Source organism: Stegostoma tigrinum, chromosome 7 (genome assembly GCF_030684315.1).
Source record: "Stegostoma tigrinum isolate sSteTig4 chromosome 7, sSteTig4.hap1, whole genome shotgun sequence".
Taxonomy (NCBI): domain Eukaryota; kingdom Metazoa; phylum Chordata; class Chondrichthyes; order Orectolobiformes; family Stegostomatidae; genus Stegostoma; species Stegostoma tigrinum.
The window spans coordinates 76902712-76930638 of record NC_081360.1 but is presented as its reverse complement, the minus strand read 5'-3'; the positions used below and the strand labels follow the sequence as shown (position 1 = coordinate 76930638).

General features: G+C 41.4%; 1 protein-coding gene across 1 annotated transcript in view; it reads left to right on the top strand.

Annotated features, from left to right (window-relative positions):
• The window catches only part of LOC125454115 (low-density lipoprotein receptor-related protein 1-like), a 1886982-nt gene that overhangs the window by 1360705 nt on the left and 498350 nt on the right, over nucleotides 1–27927 (top strand). Inside the window, exon 33 of the mRNA XM_048534492.2 lies at nucleotides 27387–27527. Coding sequence (XP_048390449.1) covers nucleotides 27387–27527 — 141 coding nt within the window. The remainder of the gene's footprint in view (nucleotides 1–27386; nucleotides 27528–27927) is intronic.

Below are 27927 nucleotides of genomic sequence, written 5' to 3'. Positions count from 1 at the left end.
TTCACATTATTTGTGTAAAATTTTCGGTGTTGGCATTTCCTGCTCTTAGCAGGGGTTGTTTACATGTGTAGTCCAGCCGCAGATGTGATATCTGTGCAGAATCACAAAATCATAGAATCCCTGCAAAGCAGGTCATGGCCATTCAGCCTGTCAAGTCTCCACCAATCCTCCAAGGACCATCCCACCAAAACCCACTCCCCAACTCCATATTAACCATGACTAATCCATCTAGCCTATATGTCCCAAGACACTGTGAGGCAGTCATAATAGAATATCCACCTAACTTGCAGATCTTTGGACTTTGGGAAGAAACCAGAGCACCCAGAGGGAACCCTTGAAGACCCAGAGAGAAAGTCTAATGCCATGCAGACAGTCACCAAGGCTGGAGTTGAGCCCAAGTCCTTGGCACTGTGAAGCAACAAGTGCTAACCACTGTTCTACCCACTTTTAATCTTTGTAAAATAGGAAGAAAGCCATTCGCACATACTGGTCTAGGCCGTTGTCTTAGACTATTGCTGTAGAGGGGATGTCTGGTGATTAACCACCATCTTTTAAAGGCCAATTGGTTAGAGTTCAGGACCAGCATATTGTTGTACTTCTACAATGGAATGCAACTTTTGGCTACAAAAGCGGTGGATTCACAGGGCTGAGCCGAGGCTCATCCACTCCTGTCTGCTTTCTCTCCATTCTTTCCTTATATTTTATCTTTGTTTTTTTTTGTTATTTTCACTTTCCTTCATTTTGTTTCTCCGGAGAGTGGAGAGATGAAGCCTGGAGGGAAGGGAGGGAAGGAGAAGGTCACTGGTGGCAGTGGTAGCAACACTAGGTTGGGCTGGTCTTGGCTCCACTTCAGCCTGGGGGTCTCCCAGCGAGTAAGGAGCACATCATGGGCGGACTCCCCTGGCCTGGACTCGCAGGCTGACCTGAGGCTCCAGGTCCACAGCTAGGCCCAACTGCCTGGAGGAGTAGGAGCATTGGTACTAGGGAGCACGGGGTGGACTGGTGGCAGAGCGTGGAAGAGAGAAAGATGAACTCAATCATAGTGCAATCTTTTTAGTACATTCAGCATTTCAAAATGACGCAAGAGCATGGCAACACTTTGCATACAACACATAAAAAACACTTTTCACTATTTTTACATACGTGTAACAATAAATCTAAATGAATCTTAAGGATGGCAAAATTTTGGAACCTTGGATGTAAAGACAAATTGTGAGTTTAGACAAAAAGAGAAAGGAGGCATACATAAGATACAGGAAACAGAAGATAGACAAAGACCTTAAAGAAGATAAAGAAAGTAGGAATGATATTAAAACTGAAAGAACTGTGGATACTGTAAATCAGAGACAAAAATAGAAGTTGTTGGGAAAGCTCAGCAGGTCAGTATGCATCTGTGGAGAGAAATCAGAGTTAACATTTCGAGTCGAGTGAATCTTCCTCAGAACTGTTCTTAGTCAGGAGAGCTGAAAGGGATTGTGAAATATCCTTTGCAAACAGGGTTAAGGAAAATCCAAAGGCATTTCATTCTTATTTAAGGAGCAAAAGTGGAACTAGAGAAAGGGTAGGTCCGCTCAAGGACAAAGGAGGAAATTTTTGGATCCAGTTGACGAAGTGGATGGGATCCTAAACAAATACTTTGTATTGATATTCACAGAGAAGGACGTGGTGGATGGTGTTTCTGGAGAAGGGCGTGTTGATATAAAAAAGGAGGCGTTGAGTGTTTTGAAAAACATTGAGGTAAACAAGTCCCTAGACTTACTGGGATTTATCTCAGAATATTGAGGGAATTGTTGTGACTTTGTATGAAATATTTGTATCCTCATTAATCACAGGAAATGTCCCAGAGGATTAGATGATAGCTACCATTGTTACTGTGTTTAAGTAGGGCAATTGGGACAATTCAAGAATTTACATCCCATTGAGCATGACATCAGTAGTAGGGAAATTATTGGAGAAGACTATTGGGGCCAGGATTTACTCGCATTTGGAAAAATATGGGCTTTTTAGTGTTAGGCAGTGCAACTACTTTCAAGACAGGTCATGTCTCACAAACCGGATTGATATTTTTGAGCAAGTGACAAAGATGATTGATGAACGCAGGAGGGTAAATGATTCCACATGGTCTTTTCCAAGGCTATTAACAGGTCTGTCATGTCAGGATGTTACGGAAGGTGAAGTCACATAGAATCCATAGTGACCTGGTAAGGTGGATACAAAACTGGCTTAGAGGAGAATGTTGGTGATTTGATGACTGAATTTGCAGACCACACAAAGATTGGGGTAGCTTTGATAGTGAAAATGATTGCTAGAGGATATAGCAGGATAGGCTGAAGACTTGGGTGGACAAGTAGGTGGTGGAATTTAATCTGAACAAATATGAGGTGATGCACTTTGGATGGTCTAATGCAAGAGGGAAGTATATTGCAAACAGCAGAACCATTAGAAGCACTAACATACAAAGAGACCGAGGCATGTTGGTCCACAGTTCCCTGAAAGTGGCAACAAAAGTGGATAAGGCGATGAAGAAGATATTTGGTATGCTTGCCTTCATCACTCAAGGCATTTATTTTAAAAATTGGCAAGTCATTTTGCAACTGGATAGTACTTTGTTTAGGTCATACTCGTAATATTGTGTGCAGCCTTGTCTAGAAGAATGTCAAGACTTTATTGGTTACAAGGATGTTGCCTAGTTTGGAGAATATTGGCTACGATGAGAGATTGAGCAAACTTGATTTGTTTTCACTTGAATGTCAAAGGTGGAGGGGCACCCTGACAGAATTTCACAATAATTTGAGAGATATGGATAAAATGGATTGTCAGATCCTTTTCACAAGGCTAGAAATTCTGTATTACCTCTCAAGGCTAGCAACTTCTGTATTTGTTTCTGATTTTCAGTATGTAAGAGGCATTTTTGTTTGACAAAGAGGGTGTTAAATGTTTGGAATATCTTTCCAAAGGAGGTGGTAGAAGCAGTCACAATAGCAAAGTTTAAGAGGCACCTTGACAGTTATATGAATAGGCATGGATTAGGGGGTTATCACCATCTAGACATTGAGTTTATAAAGATGTCATGTGTCAGCACAGTCTTTGTAGTCTGAAGGACGTGCTCCTGTGTTGTATTATTCTTTGTTCTTTAATTAAGCACATAAATAGGAGCCATCTTGAAGGAGTTGTCAATATCCACAGTCATTTCCCTGTTAAAACTCTAAATCTCTTTGCAGGAAATCACCCTCCAAAACATATCTTGCTTTCTCACAAAATTTATCTTCAAGAATTCTTCTTGATTCTTTGATTATTAACAACCGCTGGCCATTAACACTTGTTAGGCATCCCAAAGTATTTGGGTCAAATCTGTGGGTGATTCCATTGATGCAGAATGTGTCTTGCTCCAGTCCTTGTGATTTGCCACTTGTAATTATCAAGTCATCAAAATGTTCAGTTTCTATGGTACCATTGTTCCCATGATTCTACTTTCGTGAACTTGTCACAAACTGTCTGAAAGTTAACTTGTGTGCAATCATATTCACATAGCTTAATAAAGCAGTCACATGCTCAAAATATTCACAAATTTATTTGGACTTGCCTCTGGGGTTAGTTTTTAAATTTTCAATCTAGGTAGTTTTGAATCGCTTTATTTATAAGCAACACTTTTATTGTCAGCTTAGGTATAAAGATAATTTGAAAGCCATTCTTAGACCCTGAAAACTGGATTCCAACCAATAGGAAGAAAAATAGGAAGATTTGATGGAGATGTTCCAACCTTAAATTGATTTTGGCATCTGAGTTGAAAAGAGTGATATGCCTTCAGGACAAGTGTGTGCAGTGCAAAAGCAATGCCCCATTCATCACTCCAATCCTAATGACACTTTCTGTATTTGCTATCAGTTATGAAAACCAGGGCTTTGCCTAATGTTGCACATAAGAAAACATCAAGCCGGAGTCTAGTTTCAACATTTTAAAAATAAACACTCATACATCACAGCTATGAGTGAATCCGTTACTACTTATCTGAAAATTTGCTGCGTGATGAGTTTCACATTCTCATCAATCTATGGATAAAGAAGTTCAGACTGAATTTATTGATATTGTTGATCTCTAATTTTGTCGTTTTCTAAAGTGGAAACACATTGTCTGTGTCAACACTCTCAAAGCAGTTCATATTTTGAAAAAAGAAACCAAAGAACTGCAGATACTGAAAATCAGAAACAAATACAGAAGTTGCAGAGAAAAATCAGCAGGCCTGGCAGCATCTGTGGAGGGAAAGCAAAGTTAACATTTTGGGTCCAGTGACCATTCTTCAGAACTGTTCTGAATCATTCTGAAGAAGGGGCACTGGGCCCAAAACATTAAATCTGAATACTCTCCACAAAGACACTGCCAAACTGCTAAGTTTTCCTGTCAATTTCTGTGTTTGTTTCTCATTTGCAAAACTGCTATTGGACAACCCCGCAACCTTTTATTTTCAGTAGAAAGAAGATTTGGCCTGTAAGGCCTTCCTGATAGAGGTGATCTTCAAGTCCCTGTGAATCTTGTATGCTTCAATAAGTTTACTTCTCACTCTCTAAGCTCCAATGAGTAAAGGTCCAACCTACCCAAACAATCCTTTCAAGTTCAAGATCAAGTAGTCAACCTTCTCTGGACTACTTTCTAATGCCAGTATATTCTTCCTTAGGGGGGACCAAAACTATTCACATTATTCGAGCCATGGTCTGACAATTATCCTGTATGATTTTTAGCAAGGCTTCCCTTCTTATTTCTTTTAGGGATGTAATAACCTTACCAATGTCAGTATTTGCTGCTTGCCCATAATTGCTGTTGAGAGGGTGGTGCTGAACAGCCTTTTTAAACCACTACGGTTCATGTGCTACATATACACACACAGTGCAGTGTGGGGTGGTAGTTCGAGGGTTTTCATTCCATCACAATGTATGTCCAAGTCGGGATGATGTGTGATTTGTCAAGGAAGTTGTGATACCTGTTTTCTTACACATTTGATTTTCTTATAGACTTATTAAAGTATTTTGTAACCTTTAAAGATTTGTTGATTTATACCCCCTAATCCTATTTCCCCTCTACCTCCTTTAGATTTTAATTTTCTAAGTAATAAGTAATATCCTCACATGTTGAAATTATTTTTTCAATTATACACCCATTCATTGTGGTCATTCTCCCCCCACCCCAATTTAGAATCATCTACAAATTTGGAAATGGGTTATTTTTGATTTGAAAGTTTAAATTATTGATACAAATCGTGTGCAACAGTTGTTCCAGCATTAATCATAGTGGGTTCACAATTCTCACTTTTATTAATTTTTGACTGACTGCATTTATTCCTTTTTGCTTTCAGTCTTTCAGGTGGGAAGTTAGCTGATGTGATATTTGTTCCCTGGCGCTGTATGCTTTGGAAAGCCAGATAAATTTCATCCACTATATCACTTTTCTGCATTATTACCACTTGAAAAATAATCTCTCAACTATTTATTGCATTTTATTTCTCTGAATGTGCCACTTTTTTCTCCCTTTGTGAATGATCCCTTTTATTTCTGATATTGAAGTTGAGCTGACTGATTTTTAGTTCCCCGGATATTTTCCAGCTCCATTCTTAAAAACAGGAATAATGTTAACTATCCATCAGCTCCCCCAGCACAAATGTAATTGTAATGAATTTTTAGACAAAATGAATGAGCAACAAACTAACAAGTGAATGACAATGATGAATATGATGCACCAACCTCTCCATTTCTCACACTGTCTAATTCTTCTATACTTATGATCCCTAGGGCCACGCTCCATCAGGACTCATTGGTCTTAGATGAAGTGACATGTCCACATTTCCAGTCTGCAAGCCTAGCACTCAGATGTAGCTACCCGTCTGCTATCAATAGATAAACTTCTTGAGATATTCATGCGGGAGGACCATTAACTAAGTTTCATTTGAATGAAGAAATTCTGACTTATGCTCTTACTTCAAAAGAAATCAGTTGTCTTGATTCTAGAATCAGTTAAATTCACAACTTGAACTGGTGGGTATTTGGGAACATCAAGAACTGTGTGCCTGGAGCTCATTCATTAACTGACCTTGTGACATTAACATGACCTTGTGTTGTAAGTGTTTACTTGCCCCCCTAAAGAGTAGTTGCACCACTGACATGGTAACTACATGATTAACTCTATCCATTTTTCATATAATTTTAATCAACCTGTTCAAATTTAACATGACACATGTGTGGAGCAGATTGGGCGAGATGCCAAACCTTTGGGCCCAGAGATAGGGACATTATGATTCTACAACATATGCATCCGTCTATCTTTTTTAGATATTTTCTAATCAAGTGTTCAATGATACAATTAAACACCTCTGCAACATGTGAGACTTGAATCCAGAACTTTTATCTCAGAGGTAGTGACACTGCCATTGTACCACAAAAGACCTATCATCCCATCCTTTTTTATTACATACATCAGTTGACCATGTTCTTCGTAATTGTTCCAGTTGAGATTCAAAAAAAATGGTGACAATTTTATTGCTATAGGCAAAATTTACCTGCAGCAGAGCATTGAACTGCATCTGCTAAATGTAAGCTTATAAACAGTGGCATTTGAAAAACAGGACAATAGCAATCTGAGTCAATAGGGAAAACAACACAGGGGGATAAAAAATGCTGCAGAGACAGTGGGAACTGCAGATGCTGGAGAATCTGAGATAACAAGGTGTAGAGCTGGATGAACACAGCAGGCCAAAGAGCATCAGAGGAGCAGGAAAGCTGATGTTTCAGGTCTGGACCCTTCTTCAGAAAATGAAGAAGTGTCCAGACCTGAAATGTCAGTTTTCCTGCTCCTCTGATGCTGCATGTCCTGCTGTATTCATCCAGCTCTACACCTTGTTATCACCAGAAAAAAAATGCTGTTTTGAAAACTTCTTCAAAAATCTTAGATCTGAAGGAATGAGTCAATGAATGAAATAATTGTTTTTCAGTATCCACGAGTTTTATTGACACAACTTAACAATTTCATGTTCATGTCGTTAAATTAATACATAAGCTGTTACTTACTTGATTGAAATATGGCTTTTGTTTGCATATCCTACACAAAAATATTATCTTTATGATCCTCAAAACATTGTCATTGATGATTTTGGTGCAACGAATGGCAGAGAGGTGTAATTCTGACACAAACATTTGGATGTTCACATGTAAACGTGTATCATTTCCATGTGTATACAAATAATGACAAGAGCCATTGGCATTTCCCTTACTTTGATAGTAAATTCTGGCCCATCACTCTTAATTACAGCATTCCAGTAATATGCATGCCTTAATTTTGGTTACCCTGTTCAGACATCCCATGATTTAAATACCACTATCAAGTCTCTTCAGTGCGCAAAAAATAACAGCTCAATCTTCTCCAGTCTTTCCATATCATTGCAGTTCTTAAGTTCGGAATGTGGAAAATTACCCAAGCATGTCCTGTATACAAAAAGCAGGACAAATCCAACCCGGCCAACTATCATCTCATCAGACTCCTCTTGATCATCAGTAAAGTGATGGAAGTTGTCATCAACAGTGCTATCAAGCAGCACCTGCTCAGAAATAACATGCTCAGCAACGCTCAGTTTGGGTTCTGCCAGGGCCACTCAGCTCCTGTTCTCTGTGATGGAGTAACTCACCTCCTGACTCCTCAAAGCCTGCCCACCATCTACAAGGCACAAGTCAGGAGTATGTTGGAATACTCCCCACTTGCCTGGATGTATACAGCCCCAACAATACTCAAGAAGCTTGACACCATCCAAGACAAAGCAGCCCACATGATTGGCACTACATTCACAAACATTCACTCCCTCCACCACCGATGCTCAGTAGCAGCAGTGTGTACTATCTACAAGATGCACTGCAGAAAGTCACCAAAAACCCTCACACAGCACCTTCCAAAACCATGACCACTTCCATCAAAAAGGACAAGGGCAATCGATATATGGAACACCATCACCTCCAAGTTCCTCTCCAAGTCACTCACCATCCTGACATGGAAATATATCACCATTATTTCACTGTGGCTGGGTCACAAACCTGGAATTCCCTCCCTAATAGCATTGTCAATCCACAGCAGGACGACTGCAGTGGTTCAAAAGGACAGCTCACCACCATCTTCTCAAAGGCAACTAGGAATGAGCAAGAAATGCTGGCCTAACCAGCGATGCCCACATCCCACAAATGAATAAAAAACAAAATTGCTGGAACCATTCATGTGACTCTTCATTGCATATTTTCAATGCCTTCATGTCCTTCGGAAAGTATGGTAGTCTTAACTCCAGTGAGGGCTGAAACAGTATTTTCCCAGATTGAGTGCAACTTCATTGCTTTTGAACTCTGCGCCATTTATAAGGCCTGGCATTCCATATTCTTTGTTAACACACTCTATCACACTGCCCTGCTACTTTCAATGATTTCTTCACATGCAAATGCAGATTACTGCAAGGATGAAAAAATATCAGGGATATGTAGAAGTGTAAGAGTTGAAGTTAAAATCTAATCAGCCAAGATTTTGTTGAATGGTGGAGCAGACTTGAAGGACCGAGTGTCCTACTCTTAAACTTAGCTCATATGCAGACAGGCCCCCCTGTTTACTGCGCCCACTTTAGAAATTTTTTTTTGTTGTTTTTATGTACTTGTCCTAATATATTTAATGATCTCACGTTTCTCTCCATTCCATTTTATCTGTCACTTACCCATCATTTTCACCAACCTGTCCTTGTCCTTGAAGGGCAACACAGTGGCTTAGTGGTTAGCATTGCTGTCTCACAGTTCCAGGGGCCTGGGTTCGATTCTCCCTCATGCAACTGTCCGTGTTGAGTTTGCACATTCTCCCCGTGTCTGTGTAAGTTTCCTCTGGGTGCTCTGATTTCCTCCCACAGTCCAAGCATGTGCAGGCTAGGTGGATTGGCCATGCCAAACTGACCATAGTGTTCAGGGATATGTAGATTAGCTGGGTTTGGGGAATGGGTCTTGATGGGATGCTGTTAGGTTTGGTAGGGACTTGTTGGGCCAAAGGACCTGTTTCCACACGATATGGATTCTATGAAATAAAATAAAATTCTGTTCAATCCTCCTAATCATTGGTACAAACCTTGAAGGGTTTTCTTTATTCTCAAGTTTTGAAATTGTGTCCTTTGCACCATGATCTAGGTGATTAATATGTATCAGGAAAAGCATGAGTTTCTGGTGTCTGAATACTTCCATTTCCAACCCAGAAAAACAACCTTTCACCATATTTATTTTACTGTCACTCAACCAATTTCATACCCATGTTGCCTCAGCCACTTATTGCTCCATCAGCTCTAACTTTGCTCATAAATTTGTCTGTATCACTTCACAGAATGCCTTTGACGTCAGCATTCATTATATCAATAACATTACCCTAATCTACCATTTTATAATGTGGAAAACTCCACCAAATTAGTCATACATGACTTGACTTTATCAAATCCAGGAACAAAAACATAAGTTGCTGGAAAAGTTCAGCAGGCCTGGCAGCATCTGTGAAGGAAATAAACAGAGTCAACGTTTTGGGCCTGGTGACACATCCTCAGCTCTGAGTTACTATTAATTTTCTTCTGAATTATGGATTATAAAACTTTTACCACCACCAAAGTTGCAATAATTGGCCTATAGATGCCGTATTTATCTTTGGACACTTTTTAAAACAAGACTGTGATATTTGCAATTCTTGAGTCCTCCGGCACTTCTCCTAAGTTGAAGGAAGATTAGAAAATTCTGGTTCTTGCATCCATAATTTCCACTTATACTTCACTCTGTATTCTTGGATACATCTCATCTAAGCCTGACCCCTTACAAATTTGAAGTACAGAAAACCAATTTCGTACATCCTGGTTATTACATTTACTCTCTTTGAGTGTGTTAACTACTTTCTTTTTCAAAATGGCCCAAATGGCACTTTTTTTCTTGATAAAGACAGATGCAAAATAATCAATTAATATCTCAACAATGTTGCTTCAAAGCCATGTTGTAATCCTTGTTTTGGTTCCTAATTGTTCTGCATTCTCCTCTTACCATCCTTCTACCATAGGAGATCTTCAGATTCTATTTTATCTAAGTTACTCACCTCTTCTCAAGTCCCCTTTTTGTTCCTCAGATTTACTTTCTTCACTTCTCCTCTGTAATCTTAAATAATTAGTTTGCTTCTCAATTGTATTATCCACCTGATACCTGACACATCCAACTTTGTCTTCCTCACAATCTCTATTTCTCTCGTCATCCAGAGACCTGTTTGTCTGGCTTATCATTCCTTTAAGCTTGAAATTGCTTGAAATTTCCATTCGGTAAAGGCAAGCCATTGTTCACTTACAGTTTTACTGGCTAATCTTTAATTCCAAAGAGTTTACTCCTGCAGTGAAATATGTCCTTTTGGTTCTTAATTATGGATTTCACAAGGACTCTTTTGAAATTAACTTATTTTCTTTGACAAATGCTCAATGAGCTTTCTGGTATTTGTACTGGCTGTGGCTCATTTACTGCTTGAGAAAGATTAAAATGGTCATTATTCTGGGTGATATTATTAACCTTGTGTATGTTTGCTTTAAAAAATGCTCACTGTTAAAAGTTTCTGTCTTTCATTTTGAATTAGTGGAGTTTTCTTTTCTTAGTAAGAAACAGTCTTTTTTTTTAAACAAAACTAAATTTGGCGCCAGAAATATCCACAAATAAAGCGTTGGTCAGTCTGTAAAATGTTTGCTGCTATTTTATGATCTTACACTGGGATATGTGTATGAATAGGTCAACTTTAAAACAAGTCACTAAACTACAACTCTAAAACTGAATAAACATCTCACTACAGTCAGAATGCTTTAGGTAATAGTGTGACGCAATGTTACTGCTGAAATGTTTTCTGTTCATCAGTGACCTGGGTTTTGCAGTTGGCCGTGAGCCAACTCCCAGCAGACCTCACAGAAAACAACTCATAAAAATTTGGCAGTATCTGTGACGCAAATTTCCAATTTGCTGACACCAGTTTAAATTCAGCACCAAGTTAAGGGGATTTGAAACTATGCAGTTTTTTCTTGCTTCTTTCATTTGAAGTTCCAGACAGAAAAATAACTTACTTTGATTGGTTTAGGATCAATACTCAAGAGGCTTATAAATAAGCATTTTTTACAGTGTATCTTTTCGAGAACAATAAGGGTGTTTATGAGTGATTGTGAAATTACGACATGGTTAAAAACCCAGTTACACTTTATTCCACAAGGTTTAACTTTCCAAGGACTTTTTTGACAGTGGAGACTTCATAATGTAAGAATGCAATTCTTCAGCAGTTCAAGGATTTCTTATTGGTTGTAGGCTGGGTGGCTCTGAACTGTAAATTCTCTGAGATATTTACAAGACCTGAGCCAACTGCTAGAAAGTAAATGCTTTTGGATCTCGATATTGTTTTGTGTATTTGTGGATTCCCAGAGTAGGCTTTCACAATGAGTGGAGTATGACAGGGTTGTCAATCAGTACTGATGCGAGACATATCATTTTAGACCTTGACACTACCCTTACCATTTTTTTTTCTGAAACACACACAGCTGAGCATGCACTATTCTGCACAATGGACCTCCCACCCCTACAAATACTTGTTAAGTGCATTCATGTTCAATTTTCACATGAGGTTGTATTGACTATCTACTTGCTGTTGTAGTGTGTGTACTACTGTATTGTTAGAGGAGCTATGGGAAGCTGATCGAGTCAGAAGGGAGCATGCTGGATGGAGTAATGAGTTTTTCAAAGGCTTCAGTAGGTTGGTTTCTCTCAGTTTTGGCTTTTATAGATGCAGTCACCCCTTTGGCGACAGTATCTGAGAAAAATGGAGCAGTAACCACTTCCAGCTAGAAAGACAAGGGCAGCAGATATATGGGAATACCACCAAGTACAAGTGCCCCTCCAAGCTACTCACCATCCTGTCTTGGAAATATGCCATCATTCCTTCACAGTAGCTGGATAAAAATCCTGGAATTCACTCCTGGACAGCACGGTGGATCAACTCACAATATCTGGTACTTATGTGGCATGAATGTATTTTGCCACTTATCAATCTAAGCCTGAAACTTGTCCCAGTCCCAAGACATAAAAAACATAGTGTGTCTCTATCTAAGGAGTTACAAATTACACAAAATGTTGAGCAATTGTTAGCAAAGATCGCTACTTCTGTCCTTACAACGGAGGTAAACCTTTTTTTTATCTGTTTTCTCAACAAAAATGCCTATTTGGGGCCTCTGCCTGAAAGGGGACATCAGGCTGTGTATTTACATATGCATATTATCTATGCATTTTTGTAAACGTCCTCAATAATATTAGGTTTAAGTGAACCAACCAGTAGCAACTGTATTGAGGTAATCCAGGTCTATTTATGGCCTCATAGATTGTTCTGAAAGGGTCAGCTGCAAGTTGTTGCAAAAAAAGTGACACATTTTGAAATGGGGGCCCTCTTGTGGTGCAGTGGTGACATCTTTACTCCTCACTGAGAGGCCTAGTTTTAAGTGCCATTTGCTATAGAGATGTGTAATAATATCTTGGAATAGGTTGATGAGGAAAATGAGGCTGAATAAAAATTTTAATCTTTGAAACTAGAGCCTTCCTGTGGTGCATTAGTAGTGCCTCTGCCCCTACACTAGAGAGGCCTGGGTTCAAGTCCCACCTACTCCCAATCTATGTAATAGCATCTCTAAAATTTTGGTCAGGAAAAAAGAGAGGTAAAATTAATAATTTGAAACTGAGTGAGCCCTCAAGTGGCATAGTGGTAATGTATTTCCCTCTGGGCTAGGAGTCTTGAATTCAAGTTTCTAAGAACATCTCTGATCCATTTGATTAGAGGCAAGAAAAGACACACTTTGAGTCATAAGAGTTATACAGCACAGAAATAGACTCTTCAGTCCAACTCATCCACACTGACCGGCTACCTTAAACTGATTTTGGTACATACCCCTCTAAACCCTTCCTATTCATGTATCCATCCAGATACCCTTGAAATATGCCCACCTCCATCACCTCCTCGAACAGCTCGTTTAGTGAAACTGATGGGGCACATGTCCAGTGGCAGTGTCTGCACCTCTAAAATAGAAATGCCCTGTTCCAGAGGTGTGCAATAGAATCACTGAACAGACTGACTAAAAATTTTATTTAAAAATTTGAAACTGAGAGGGATGTTGTGTCACAATGGTAGTGTCCCTATCTCTGAGCCAGGAGGACCAAGTTCGACTCCCATCTGCTCCAAGGGTGTTTAATAACATTTCTGTACAGATTGATGAAGAAAAATGTCTTTATTTTGAAACTTCTGCTTGTGACACAGCGGTAGTGTCCGCACCTCGAGGCCAGAGACCTGGGTTCAAATCCTGCCTGTACTGGAAATGTCTCGTAACAGATCCAAACAGGTTGATTAGCAATTCTTACACTTTGAAACAAAGGTCTCTTTTGGCATGGTACTGTCTCTATTCTATGCTAGAAGGCCCAGCCTCAGTTCCTAGCTGCTCCAGGCATGTTTGTGTCAGATGCGACACAGATGTCGAAAAGTATTTAAACTTTGAAACTGCGAGTGCTTGAAGCACAGCAATACTGTCCTTATCTCTGAACCTAGAGACCCGACTTCAAGTCTCATCTTCCTCAGAGGTAATAACATTCTGAACAGGTTGCTTTGTTACTTTGAAACTATCGGCCTCATGTGGTGCATTTGTAATGTTCCTACCTCTGAGGTATCTACTCTAAAGATATGCCACAACATGTTTGAACGGGGTAATAAAATGTGAGGCTGGATGAACACAACAGGCCAAGCAGCATCTCAGGAGCACAAAAGCTGACGTTTCGGGCCTAGACCCTTCATCAGAGAGGGGGATGGGGAGAGGGAACTGGAATAAATAGGGAGAGAGGGGGAGGCAGACCGAAGATGGAGAGTAAAGAAGATAGGTGGAGAGAGTATAGGTGGGGAGGTAGGAAGAGGATAGGTCAGTCCAGGGAAGACAGACAGGTCAAGGAGGTGGGATGAGGTTAGTAGGTAGATGGGGGTGCGGCTTGGGGTGGGAGGAAGGGATGGGTGAGAGGAAGAACCAGTTAGGGAGGCAGAGACAGGTTGGACTGGTTTTGGGATGCAGTGGGTGGGGGGGAAGAGCTGGGCTGGTTGTGTGGTGCAGTGGGGGGAGGGGACAAACTGGGCTAGTTTAGGGATGCAGTAGGGGAAGGGGAGATTTTGAAACTGGTGAAGTCCACATTGATACCATTAGGCTGCAGGGTTCCCAGGCAGAATATGAGTTGCTGTTCCTACAACCTTCGGGTGGCATCATTGTGGCAGTGCAGGAGGCCCATGATGGACATGTCATCTAGAGAATGGGAGGGGGAGTGGAAAAGGTTTGCGACTGGGAGGTGCAGTTGTTTGTTGCGAACTGAGCGGAGGTGTTCTGCAAAGCAGTCTCCAAGCCTCCGCTTGGTTTCCCCAATGTAGAGGAAGCCACACCGGGTACAGTGGATGCAGTATACCACATTGGCAGATGTGCAGGTGAACCTCTGCTTAATGTGGAATGTCATCTTGGGGCCTGGGATAGGGGTGAGGGAGGAGGTGTGGGGGCAAGTGTAGCATTTCCTGCGGTTGCAGGGGAAGGTGCCGGGTGTGGTGGGGTTGGAGGGCAGTGTGGAGCGAACAAGGGAGTCACGGAGAGAGTAGTCTCTCCGGAAAGCAGACAGGGGTAGGGATGGAAAAATGTCTTGGGTGGTGGGGTCGGATTGTAAATGGCGAAAGTGTCGGAGGATGATGCGTTGTATCCGGAGGTTGGTAGGGTGGTGTGTGAGAACGAGGGGGATCCTCTTAGGGCGGTTGTGGCGGGGGCGGGGGTGTGAGAGATGTGTTGCGGGAAATACGGGAGACGTGGTCAAGGGCGTTCTCGATCACTGTGGGGGGAAAGTTGCGGTCCTTGAAGAACTTGGACATCTGGGATGTGCGGGAGTGGAATGTCTTATCATGGGAGCAGATGCGGCGGAGGCGGAGGAGTTGGTAATAGGGGATGGAATTTTTGCAGGAGGGTGGGTGGGAGGAGGTGTATTCTAGGTAGCTGTGGGAGTCGGTGGGCTTGAAATGGACATCAGTTTCTAGCTGGTTGCCTGAGATGGAGACTGAGAGGTCCAGGAAGGTGAGGGATGTGCTGGAGATGGCCCAGGTGAACTGAAGATTGGGGTGGAAGGTGTTGGTGAAGTGGATGAACTGTTCGAGCTCCTCTGGGGAGCAAGAGGCGGCGCCAATACAGTCATCAATGTACCGGAGGAAGAGGTGGGGTTTGGGGCCTGTGTAGGTGCGGAAGAGGGACTGTTCCAAGTAACCTACAAAGAGGCAGGCATAGCTGGGGCCCATGCGGGTGCCCATGGCCACCCCCTTAGTCTGTAGGAAGTGGGAGGAGTCAAAAGAGAAGTTGTTGAGGGTGAGGACGAGTTTAGCTAGGCGGATGAGGGTGTCGGTGGAGGGGGACTGGTCGGGCCTGCGGGACAGGAAGAAGCGGAGGGCCTTGAGGCCATCTGCATGCGGAATGCAGGTGTATAGGGACTGGACGCCCATGGTGAAAATGAGGTGTTGGGGGCCAGGGAATTGGAAGTCCTGGAGGAGGTGGAGGGCGTGGGTGGTGTCACGGACGTAGGTGGGGAGTTCCTGGAGCAAAGGGGAGAAAATGGAGTCCAGATAGGTGGAGATGAGTTCGGTGGGGCAGGAGCAGGCTGAGACGATTGGTCGACCAGGGCAGGCAGGTTTGTGGATTTTGGGAAGGAGATAGAAACGGGTCGGGCGGGGTTGGGGAACAATGAGGTTGGAGGCTGTGGGTGGGAGGTCCCCTGAGGTGATGAGGTCGTGAATGGTGTTGGAGATGATGGTTTGGTGCTCGGTTGTGGGGTCATGATCGAGGGGCCGGTAGGAGGTGGTGTCGGAGAGTTGGCGTTTGGCCTCGGCGATGTAGAGGTCAGTGCGCCATACTACCACTGCGCCACCCTTGTCTGCGGGTTTGATGATGAGGTTGGGGTTGGAGCGGAGGGAGCGGAGGGCTGCCCGTTCTGCGGGGGAGAGGTTGGAGGGGGTGAGAGGGGTGGAGAGGCTGAGGCGGTTAATGTCTCAATGGCAGTTGGAGATGAAGAGGTCGAGGGAGGGTAGGAGGCCTGGGGGTGGTGTCCAGGAGGAGGACTTGTGTTGGAAGCGGGTGAAGGGGTCAGTGGAAGGAGGGTTCGGTTCCCGGTTGAAGAAGTAGGCATGGAGGCGAAGACGGCGGAAAAACTGCTCTATGTCCAACCGTGACTGGTATTCGTTGATGTGTGGTTGTAGGGGGACAAATGTGAGCCCCTTGCTAAGGACTGACCGTTCGTCCTCAGTCAGTGGGAGGTCTGGGGGGATGGTGAAGATGCGGCAGGGCTCAGTGTGGCTGTCTTCTCTGGGGTTGCTGGCTGTGGAGGTTCATTAACAATATCTATACTTTGTAGTCAGGTATAACAGGAACAGGAGTGCATCCCCCAGTTCTGCATTTAAAGCATATGGTTTGCTATTAGATATAACACAGTGTGGAGCTGGTGGAACACAGAAGCCAGGCAGCATCAGAGGAGCAGGAAAGCTGACATTTCATGTTGGGATAATAAAATGTGAGGCTGGATGAACACAGCAGGCCAAGCAGCATCTCAGGAGCACAAAAGCTGACGTTTCGGGCCTAGACCCTTCATCATATACTCTCTGATGAAGGGTCTAGGCCCGAAACGTCAGCTTTTGTGCTCCTGAGATGCTGCTTGGCCTGCTGTGTTCATCCAGCCTCACATTTTATTATCTTGGAATCTCCAGCATCTGCAGTTCCCATTATCTCTGATACTATTTCATGTTGGGACACTTCTTCATCTCCAGCATTTTCAGTTCTTATTATCTCTGATTTTCTATTAGTCATCGATAACAATCTCATTTTCGCCTTCATGTTCTTCCTGCACCCAGACTAATCCTGTCAACCAGAAGCTGCCTTCCCTCCTTCCTATTTGCTCTTTCATGGTCATGTGTCATCTCCCTGCCCTTTTAAGTACTTGCCTAAGGGATTTTACCAGCAAAGCCTAATGGGTTCCTACACCAGTGACTTGCCTGAGGATGTTCACTAGTTCGATGTTAACAAGGCTAGTGGAACAATATTAGGTGTACCAATGTTTAGCCTATCCATTTTAGTACAGGGATTGTTCCCTCCATTTTGTGCAAACTTAATTCTGGTGCAAATTAATTTTTACCCCTCTGTAAGTTTTGAAATGTGGACTCAGTTGGAATGTCACTTTGCTGTCATGCTCTGTGCCTGAGGATTATACAATGACTCTGATGAATCTGAAATTAGGAACTTTCCTCACAGCTGTGATGCAACTCAAGTCAGTGCAAAAGTTATCTTCCAGGTTTAAAAAAAATTACATAAAGTAATGAAGGAATTCATTTGTAGATTTTTTTTCTTACTGACCATGACTTTCTTGACTTATAAGCCAAAAGTCAGATAAACAGTAAGAATTGCATAGTTTGGAATTAGTCATTTTATAACATGTTAGAATACTTAAATAAGAAAATAGTGGGAACTACTGACATGCATTCACCGGAGTACTAATAACCTCTAAATTCAAATCCTAAGAAATCCATGCGTTTTGACACATTTGCCAATAAAAAAAAGCAAGCTGACGGCTCTATTGCCTGCTTTTCTATTTTTAACCCCTTGTCCCTTTCTTCTATTATGTAAATAGCCTAGTTCACTTTGGTCTATTTCTTGGTGCAGAGAGTAAGATCTATAAAATGATTCATGGAGTTGTTACAATGAGATGACAAATCTGTTCTGAGGTGAAACTCATTTCACTGTCTTTTTGGGTAGTTGCCTCCAGGAGACACTAAGGCTGAAAGGAGGGTCCATGCTCAAGGCTTGTCATTTTTTCGAATTTTTTTTTTATTTATCCCAGATTATTCACATTTTCATATTGTCTCTATTGAACTTGCTGTTATATGTTTTTGACTGTGGATTTTTCAACCTGCAGAGGGACCTTTATAATGAACTGTGCTTCAGCAATTACTGTTAAGCGTGAGAATAGACAAGTCTTATTTACATTTGAATTACATTAGTGGCTACTGTCGAAATGTTCTCCCAGCAAATCTAAAGACCTCAGGGAAAGCAAAATAATTTACATTAACTTTCAATATTAATTCCTTTGGACTTAGAGCAAATGTGTTCGTAGTAGCTTTTATCCCTTCAGTTTTATCCAACAAAATGAATCTTATTGGATAGGAAGATGGTTCAAATTTATTTGCAAACTGATGATAAATACATATTTTTGAGTTTAGTTCGAGTCTCCAGAAATACTATTTAATTAATTATAGAAATATTAAATATTGTAGCAAAATGATACATTTTATTGAAGCTTTTATTTTGTGCTCATCAGGACAATTCACAGAAAATTAGCACTGCTGCCTCAAAGCACCATGGACTGGGTTCAATTTCAGCCTCAGTCAACTGTCTGTGTTAAGTTTTCACATTCTCCCCATGTCTGCGAGGGTTTCCTCCAGGTGCTCTGGTTTCCTCCAACAGTCTAAAGATGTGCAGGTTCGGTGGATTGGCTATGCAAAATTCCCCATAGTGTCTAGGATGAGAAATGCAGGGATAGGGTAGGGAGTGGGTCTGGTTGGGGTGTTTTTTAAAGGGCGGTGTGGACTGAAAGGGGCAAATGATCTGCTTCTACACCGTAGGGATTTTATGATCTGTGATTCTATGATCTATCAAATACCAAACTGTCAGGAAACCAATGCTTATATTGCATGAGAAGAAAATGCTGATTGGTTACCAAGTATTCTCTGATTGTTGGAGGCCTTGATGCTGAGAATTAGAGTCATAGAGCTGTACATCATGAAAACAGACCCTTCAGTCCATCTAATCAATGCCAACCAGACATCCCAAATTAATCTAGTCCAATTTGTCAGCATTTATCCCTTATCCCTCTAAGACCTTCCTATTCCTATGCTCATTCAGCCCCCCTTTAAATGTTGTAATTGCACCAGCCTCCACCGTTGGCCCATCTGACCAAGATCCCATTGCACTCTGAGATGACCTTCTTCGCTATCTACTACACCTCCAATTTTGGTGTCATCTGCAAACTTACTAACCTTACATTCTATGTTCACATTCAAATCATTTATATAAAAGGCAAAAAGACCTCGCACCGATCCTTGTGGTCATAGACCATTAGTCCAAAAATCTACCCTCTACCACCATCCTCTGTCTCCTGCCTTTGAGCCAGTTCTGTGTTGAAATGGTTAGTTCTCCCTGTATTCCATGTGATCTAATCTTGCTGACCAGTCTACCATGTGGAATCTTGTCAAATGCTGAACTGAAGTCCATATAGATCACATCCACTGCTCTGATTTCATCAATCCTCTTCTTTAATTCTGCAAAAAACCCAATTAAGTTAATGACACGATTTCCCACATGCAAAAACCATGTTTATGATCCCTTATCAATACTTGAATTTCCAAATACATGTAAACCCCATCCCCCAATATCCCCTCCAACAATCTGCCCACCACTGGTGTCAGACTCACCGGTCTATAGTTCCCTGAATTTTCCTTACCACCTTTCATAAATAGTGGTGCCACTTTAGCCAATTTCCAGTCTGCTGTCTCCTCACCTGAAGCTATCAATGATACAAATATCTCAGCAAAGGGCCTGCAATCACTTCCCTATCTTTCCACAAGATTCGAGGGTACACCTGATCAGGTCTTGGGGGACTCTCAGTACTGTCAGTCACGGGCGCAGTCAGGGCCATAGCCACAGTGTACGGTTAGCTTGGGACATCATCAGCAGTCAGGGGAGTCACATATTATCTGTTGGGGAAGTGAACAAATAGTAGTCAAAGCCCTGGTCAGCTATATCCACAGTCTGCTCATCCAAGTCAATCACAAGAAAGGGCGAATATAGTGCTACATGTCTGTTTACCGAACATTTAATGGGGGCACTGGGGTGATCACTGATAAAAGGAATGTGGCAGTTAAAGCTGGATGATAGGGCAAAAGGTGAGGCATGAGTGGAGGTGGGAACAAGGATGGTGATGATTAGAAAGCCAAGGTCTGTGGGAGCTAGGTAGAACAGCAGTGGAGGCGTGGTAGACTAAAGGAAGTGGGCAGATTGGCAAGGATCGAATTGACCCAATTCCACTGGATGCCATTGGTGCAGGAGATGATCATGGACTATCATGGTCGAGCTATCAGCATTTGGTTTCAGTGTTTGCAAATTGCAGACTATATTTATTTCCCTGGGTCTTCTATTTGAGATTGTATGTGAGAGGGAGTGTCTGATTTTCTTGCGATGTGCCATAACGCTGCTGATGAGGGGCAACACCATATTGCCAACATTTGTCCAGGTGGACAGTAACTCTCAAAATTGGCCAAGCACAATTGATGCTGATCTTTTGGCACATAATTGGAAATGCTGCATGTTAAGATGAGGTGAGATTTTTTTCAAGAGTGACGTGAGGTAGTTCATGAGGAGCATTTGGTAAGATACCATGAAAAATCTCGCTGGGTCTTGTAGCAGGAATAATTCCAAACAACATGCCGTGACACAGACTTAGCCAAGCTCACTTCAGACTCAGCTTGATGGTCTGTCGGCTTGAAACAATGTTTCAATGTACCATATGTTTTGTTAATGTTTAAGTAACAGATTATTTTTGCTTTAGACTTTATCACTAACTTGACCTCTTTCTCGTATTTTACTGTCTCAGAAAAAAAATGACTAAATCAGCCAATTCTGGAAGCAAAACATTATTATACTAACGAAATAATAGTTCAACAGGCATTCTTAAATAAATCTTCCTACACTGTGGCTGGAGTAACATCATTAATATTGATAAATATATTAAAATAATTCAGGATATTACATTTTTCATATGCAATATGATTTAACTGAATTACCCACCACAGTTCTTGAATACATAATTGTAATTCTGGAATATGTAAGTCCTTTTTCAGCAAGTATCACTAATAGAGGAAGCATTGATTTTGCAGTTTTGCGTAAGAGCAAATTATTAACCAAATATTTTCTGAATTTTGAAGTGACGTGACTCAATTAGAAAATTTTACTGACGTAAACTTCATTGTTATTTGCTTGTCATTAATTTTGTGTCTGCCACAGAGACTGCTGTAGTAAATAATGACATTCTATTGTCCAGCAAGATGCTTTGTACTGTATCTTTATATCGGATAGAACATAATCCAGAAGCAAATATATTTGTTTGCTTCCTGAGAGAATGGAATCAATAATGGTTGTTCTTCCACCCCAATGTTTTACCTGATGTAAACATTCTGTTTCCTAATGGACAATCACATGTAGATCATTATATATTTGTTTTCATTTATTAATTACTTATAATGAATGACCTATCCTACAAGTTATTACTTGTTTATTTCTACTAAAATTTTTCGAAAGTGTTGATTGATTAGTGCTTGCCTAATGGTTCATTTGCATTAACTAAGAATTGATGGTGTTCACTTTGCAAATGATATATGTCATAGACTATCATCTTCACAACCAGAATCACATTTTGGATTGGATTGGCGTTTATATTCTATTTGAAAAATGCAGATCAGAAAATAACCAAATTCTTAAAATATTTTATGATAAAAATGATGGGGCTTTGTTATTAATAAATTGTCAAACCTTTAATTGTCATTTATGATCTACTATATACATTTAACATTAAGATAGAAATGGAGGTGGGCAATTTGCCCAGTGCTAATGACACAGCAATTTTCTCTAAGTAGTCGTATAATAAAACCACAAATAGAAACTAATGGCCCATCAAAAATTGGTTTCTTGCTCATAATTTTACACAAAGAGCATTTAATGGTACAGTAGTTTAGTGACACTGTGCAATTTGTGTTTCCCAGTGCGCATCTTCATTTAATAGTAATTGTCCAATTAATGTGAATACCACAATCCAAGGCTGCCCTGTAAACGAGGGGTAAGTGCCAAATACTGTTTCTGGTGGAGGTAACGTAGGAAGCAGAAAAAGCATTTCATTAGGTAGGTTGTTGTCATACTTAGTTCCTGAAATTTCCAACATAATTAATTTCTGGTCAGAAATGTCTATAATGCCCACCATTTACTTCACTACTAATCAAGAGCTTTAAGTGGCCATTTAAAAACTATATAAATACCTCATCCCTCCTTTGCATTGCCCTTGATGGGCTTTGCATATAAATTATTCCATTGGACACAGATGATTTGCTAGTGGTGGCTAATAGATGAAAATAAAATTTGCTGATGGAGAAAACAATATTCAGTTATGTGTAAGAGCTCTTCTAGATATGTAAAAAAAGACTCAACTCTCCACTGCTGGGGTTAATGCAGCGATAAGTGGGTCTGCTGATAAACAGACCCTCTGCAAATGGAAAAAAATAAAAGAATGCGGGCTGCTTTTTAATTTTTGTTGAGGTCATGAGGGCAGGGATGTTGCTAAAACAAAAGCACTCAGCTACTGAATAAGGGCAGCGGTGTGCCCACTGAGAACCATACCTTTTGGCCTGCTCCTGCCGACACTGTCAATCCCTCCCAACAGCAGCTGCATGGAAGTGCCAAGCATAGGAATTGCTGGCCTCCTGTTAGTTCCCGGTTGGGAGGGAAAGCTGTTCTTGGGAATCTGATTCCAGGTGAAGGTCTGCAGCTGTCTTCTTAAGGGCACAATCGGCAGAAGACATGGTCAATATTCATCTTGAGAATCAGCTTGAATGTCTGCCTGTTTTTTTCAGTCAATCTGTAGGACAATCTTGCAAAAGACAAGGCAGAAACATTCAAAACAATCTGTAGCCAAAAATTCTGAGTAGACCATTCATCTTGGCATCCTACTGAAGCCCCCAGCATCTCAGATGCCAGCCTTTAGCCAATTTGACTCACTCCACATGACATCAAGAAACCTAGGATAACAAGGTGTAAAGCTGGATGAAGACAGCAGGCCAAGCAGCATCAGAGGAGCAGGAAAGCTGATGTTTTGGGTCTGGACCTTTCTTCAGAAAATATTCTGAAGAAAGGTCCAGACCTGAAACCTCAGCTTTCCTGCTCCACTGATGCTGGTTGGCCTGCTGTGTTCATTCCAGCTCCTCACCTTGTTCTCTCAGATTCTCCAGCATCGGCAGTTCCTACTATCTCTAAATCGGTGGTGTTGGCCTTGGAAACAGAGGCAGCGGCATTAGTAGTGGTGCCAATGGCGTTCGCTGTACCGGAAGTGGTGTACCTGGCGGCTGCAGATGTGACATCACCTGTGGAATCTGTGGGTGCCCTGATAGCAGCCATTTTCTGAAGAAGGGCCCAGACCTGAAATGTCAGCTTTCCTGCTCCTCTGATGCTGCTTGGCCTGCTATGTTCCTCCAGCTCTGCACCATGTTATCTCAGATTCTCCATCATCGGCAGTTCCTACTGACTCTGAGTCAAGAAGCCTTTTTGCTTTTGAGAAGTTTCTGCATTTTCGTGTGGGCATGGGAGATCATGGTAGAGGAGTCAAAGTGGCTGAAGGAATAAGTGGCCTGTCCATACAGAGGCTTAGATAAATATGGAGAGGAATGTGGCTTTGTCTCTCTGTCTGGAGCACAAGAAGATACAGCAGAGGTTGTGCATGGAGGGGAGGAGGGTGCTCTGCACGCTGCCCTCCACCTGTCTGAAGCTAAAGTCATTCATGCTCCTTCAATACAACCAGCATCTTGGTGTGCATGCCCATCAGGGATCTGCTGTATCCTATCATCTTCCTCCTCTGAGTTGGCTGCAGCAGAACTTGCCTGTAGCCTTATCATCTGGTGAAATATCAAATAACCCAAACTTTCATTCTGCAGGTGGCATGATAGCTCAGTGGTTAACACTGCTGCTTTACGTTGCTAGCAACCTGGATTCAATTCCATCCTCTGGCGACTGTCTGTATGGAGTATGCGCATTCTCCCTGTGTCTGCGTGGGTTTCCTCCAGGTGTTCTAGTTTCCTTCCACAGTCCAAAGGTGAGCCAGTTAGTCTGATTGGCCATGCTAAATTGCCTATAGTTTCTAGAGTGTGTAGGTTAAGTGGATTAGCCATAGGAAATGTAGGGTTACAAGGATGGGTTGGGTCTGGGTGGGATGTTCTTTGGAGGCTTGCAATAAAATTTGATGAGCCAAAAGGCCTGCATCTACACAGTAGGTATTCAATTATTTTGGAAGTAATTCACCAACTCAAGATGATTTTACTTCAAGATTGTTGGGCTGGTTATGTCTGTTGCCTGCATGGCTGGTACACAACACAGAATGACACCAAAAGTGTGGGTTCAGTTCTCACACTGGTTGAGGTCACCATAAGGATTCTTCTTCACCATGTCTCCCTTCACTTGAGGCATAGTGACCCTCAGGTTAAACCACTATGCGATGTCGGTCTTTCATGAGAGAACAGCCCTATGATCCTCTGGGATTATGGTGACTTTACTTTTATTCCAACTATCTGCTTGTCTCCAAGGTGCATGCAGGCTGGTGTTATTCAAGCAGCTGGTCCCCAGTCACTGAGACAAAGCTGCACATATCAGGTTAATGCTGTGCTGCTTCCTTCCGCTGTTGGGATTGGACAAGCGACAGTCCTATTTGAAAGCAGTAAAACAGAAGGGACATTTTGGGGTGAGCGAAGACATCCATGCCAAAGCAATCCATAGCCACAGCATTAACAGAATTTCTTCTGTGCCATAATGCAAGAAGGCGAGGTGCCCACCTTCATTGTCTGTATTCTCAGTGACTGGTTGCCATGGATTCGATCACAGCCAACTGCATATTGCCAACAGCCACCACCTCCACCCATGCATTCCTGTCACATGCTGGTTCTGGTCTTCCTTCTGGTCTTACATGAGAGAAACTGAACACCAGTGGTAGTGTGGCATGCTGTCATTGAAAAGGTAGTGCTATGTGGAGGCAGTAGGAGGTGAATGCGTGATTGGCAACATTAGCTAATGCGTGTGAAGGTGAACAGAGCCACCCGGATTTTAGATAATAAAATGTGAGGCTGGATGAACACAGCAGGCCAAGCAGCATCTCAGGAGCACAAAAGCTAACGTTTCGGGCCTAGACCCTTCATCATCTCTGATGAATGGTCTAGGCCCCGAAACGTCAGCTTTTGTGCTCCTGAGATGCTGCTTGGCCTGCTGTGTTCATCCAGCCTCACATTTTATTATCTTGGAATTCTCCAGCATCTGCAGTTCCCATTATCTCTGATACTATTTTAACCTCACCCGGATTTTAGACTTGAGTTTTGATCTCCAAGGAATTAGTGTATGATAGGTACATTGAACAGCATGACAAATTAGTGGTGTGATGAGCAGGAGATGTGTGATGATGCACAGAGTGCTTTGGGAGCAGTCAGCAGGAATTGACCACCTTACCCATCTGATCCCATTTCATTTAGAAGGTGATCCATACAGGCTTTCTGCAGCAATGTAGACCAGAATTTTCAATTTTGTACTGGGGACCTAGTTGCCAATTTACTTCCAAATCCGAAATCCGTGTAGTATGTTCTTAGTGCATGCACATAAATTTTAAAGCTCCAGGTTAATTAATGGAAGGAACCAGGCTCCCCATCTGAGGTAGAGGGTCCTTGACCAATGATGGATCAGCAATCCCTCTGTCAAGGTGTGAGCTATTAGTTTGTAATGGAGAAAGAGAGGGCACCTTGCCAATATAAAGTTATCGTCCAAGAAAGAAATCAGTTTTTAGAACTAAAAATTTAAAATGACATACTAGTATCAATTCACTTCCAAATTCCCCTCAGTTTGATAAAATGTTTCCTGTGTACATTTTGTCTGGAGAGGAGGAGGTGTTGGAATAGTGTTAATGTCGTTAGATTTGTAATCCAGAGCCTGGGCTAATGCTATAACAGTAGCTGCTGGAATTTTTACTTAATTAATAAATCTGGAATTGAAAATTCGTGTCACTTACTGTGTCATCAAACTATTGTCTATCACTACAAACACCCGTTTGGTTCATTAATATCCTTTCAAGAACAAAATCTGCCAATCCTCACTTGACCTAACCTAAGCGTGATTCCAGACCCATCACAATGTGGTTTAATGCCCTCTGAAATGCTCCAAACAAGCCACTCAATTCACAATTAAGGATGGGCACAGATGCTGTAATAGCCCACATCCCATAAAAGAATGAATTAAAAGAATATAATATGCAAGTTTTGCCTTTTGAATCATTGTTGTCCTTCTGACCAACTTGATTGAATTTGCCATCAATACCAACAATGTCAATAATATCTAGAAGTCTAATATCTTTCCATTTCATAAATATGCATATGAATGGAACAGTGCAAATTGAAGGAATGAAAGCCTGATTTTTCTGACTGCTGTGAGGTTTGTAAGTGTAATGAATTTGACCTAGTTCCAAGTGGCCCAAGTCCACGAAATGCTGTATAATGTGACACTAATGATCACTTAATTAACAGTCTCGTTTAGGCACTATAAGAGTAGTTGGGACAGAAAATAGAAATGTCATATTGATGCAGTAGAACATTATCACTAGGAAGAGCAGAGAACTTAATTCCATATATCACACCATACCTGGCTGAACAGTAGTTATTGCTGACATTGCGTCAAAAGAGTCAGAAGAGTCTTACTCACACAATCATGAATGGGGAAGGAAAATCTTAATGAAACTAAATTGTTACAAATTGAAGTTATCAATTTATCAAGCCTGAAAATAAAGTTGTCTTTTAATGGAGATAAAGTAAAGAGATAATTGTGGCACCATTTACCAAGCAACAAAAAAGTAATGTATGAAATTTCCCATTTTGGCGAAAAGAAACATCAAAATCAAATTTTCCTTTCCATCAGAGATTTAGAGCATTGCTCCATTCAGTTATAAACATGATCTACAAATCTGAAACTATAAATAAATAGAATGCAAAGAAGGAAGTTGTCTTTATGTTGCCTCAGAAATAAAACAAAGTTCTTCATCATCAATTCATTCATTTGGAGATTTAGTTATCTATACAAGTGTAAGCAATCCTGTTTATTGCAAATATGGTTCCTGAATTCTGTATTAAGGTGACTTCTAATAATGGTCAGTGAAGCAAGAAGCCTCTAACACCTCTAAATGCCTCTAACTGTGGCAACAACCATAAAATCTTACTGTAAAATTTTAAGTTAATGACTCAACATTATCTGCATAAAGAATAGTTTTAATCATTCATGCTTTAATTGTATACAATGCATAAAGACATTGAAGAAGTAATAAAAATAATTTAATGTAAAATACATTTAGATTCAAAGTAAAATTTTAAAAGAAAACAAAAAATTAAAATATTTCTAATGAGATGCATCCTGCCTGTTTTTAAAGGAGACAAGCTATGGTGGGCAGATCAAGCATCTGGATGGATTGGAATCTGCAATAAAATGGATGGTTCAGAGCCTGTCGTCATGCGGAAAAATATTGCAAATGTATTGCATATGAAAGTCTATGGGAAAGAGATGCAGCAAGGTAAGAAGGAAGCCACCAAGAAGTTACGGGCAAAGAATTGCTTTGCACATAAAACACTCATTTTCATTGGAATCTAGATGTCCAATGAGTTAATTCAGTAAGTGATTGACAAGAAAATTCAGAATGTAGGAGCAAATTACAATAGATGCTAGAGTCTGTATTGAAAACAACAAACACTGGAGATCACAATGGGTCGGACAGCATCCTGAGGAGAGAACAAGCTAACTTTTCGAATCCCACTGACTGTTCATCGGAGCTGAAGTAGAGTGTGGGGGGGTCAGCATTTGTGCCCTATATAGGGGTGAGGGGAGGGTGCAGTGTGAGGTGATTTTTTGATAGTTCAGATTAAGTGAACGGAATGCAAGAATGGCAGAGTAGTAATATGTCTAACTGCCAGTCT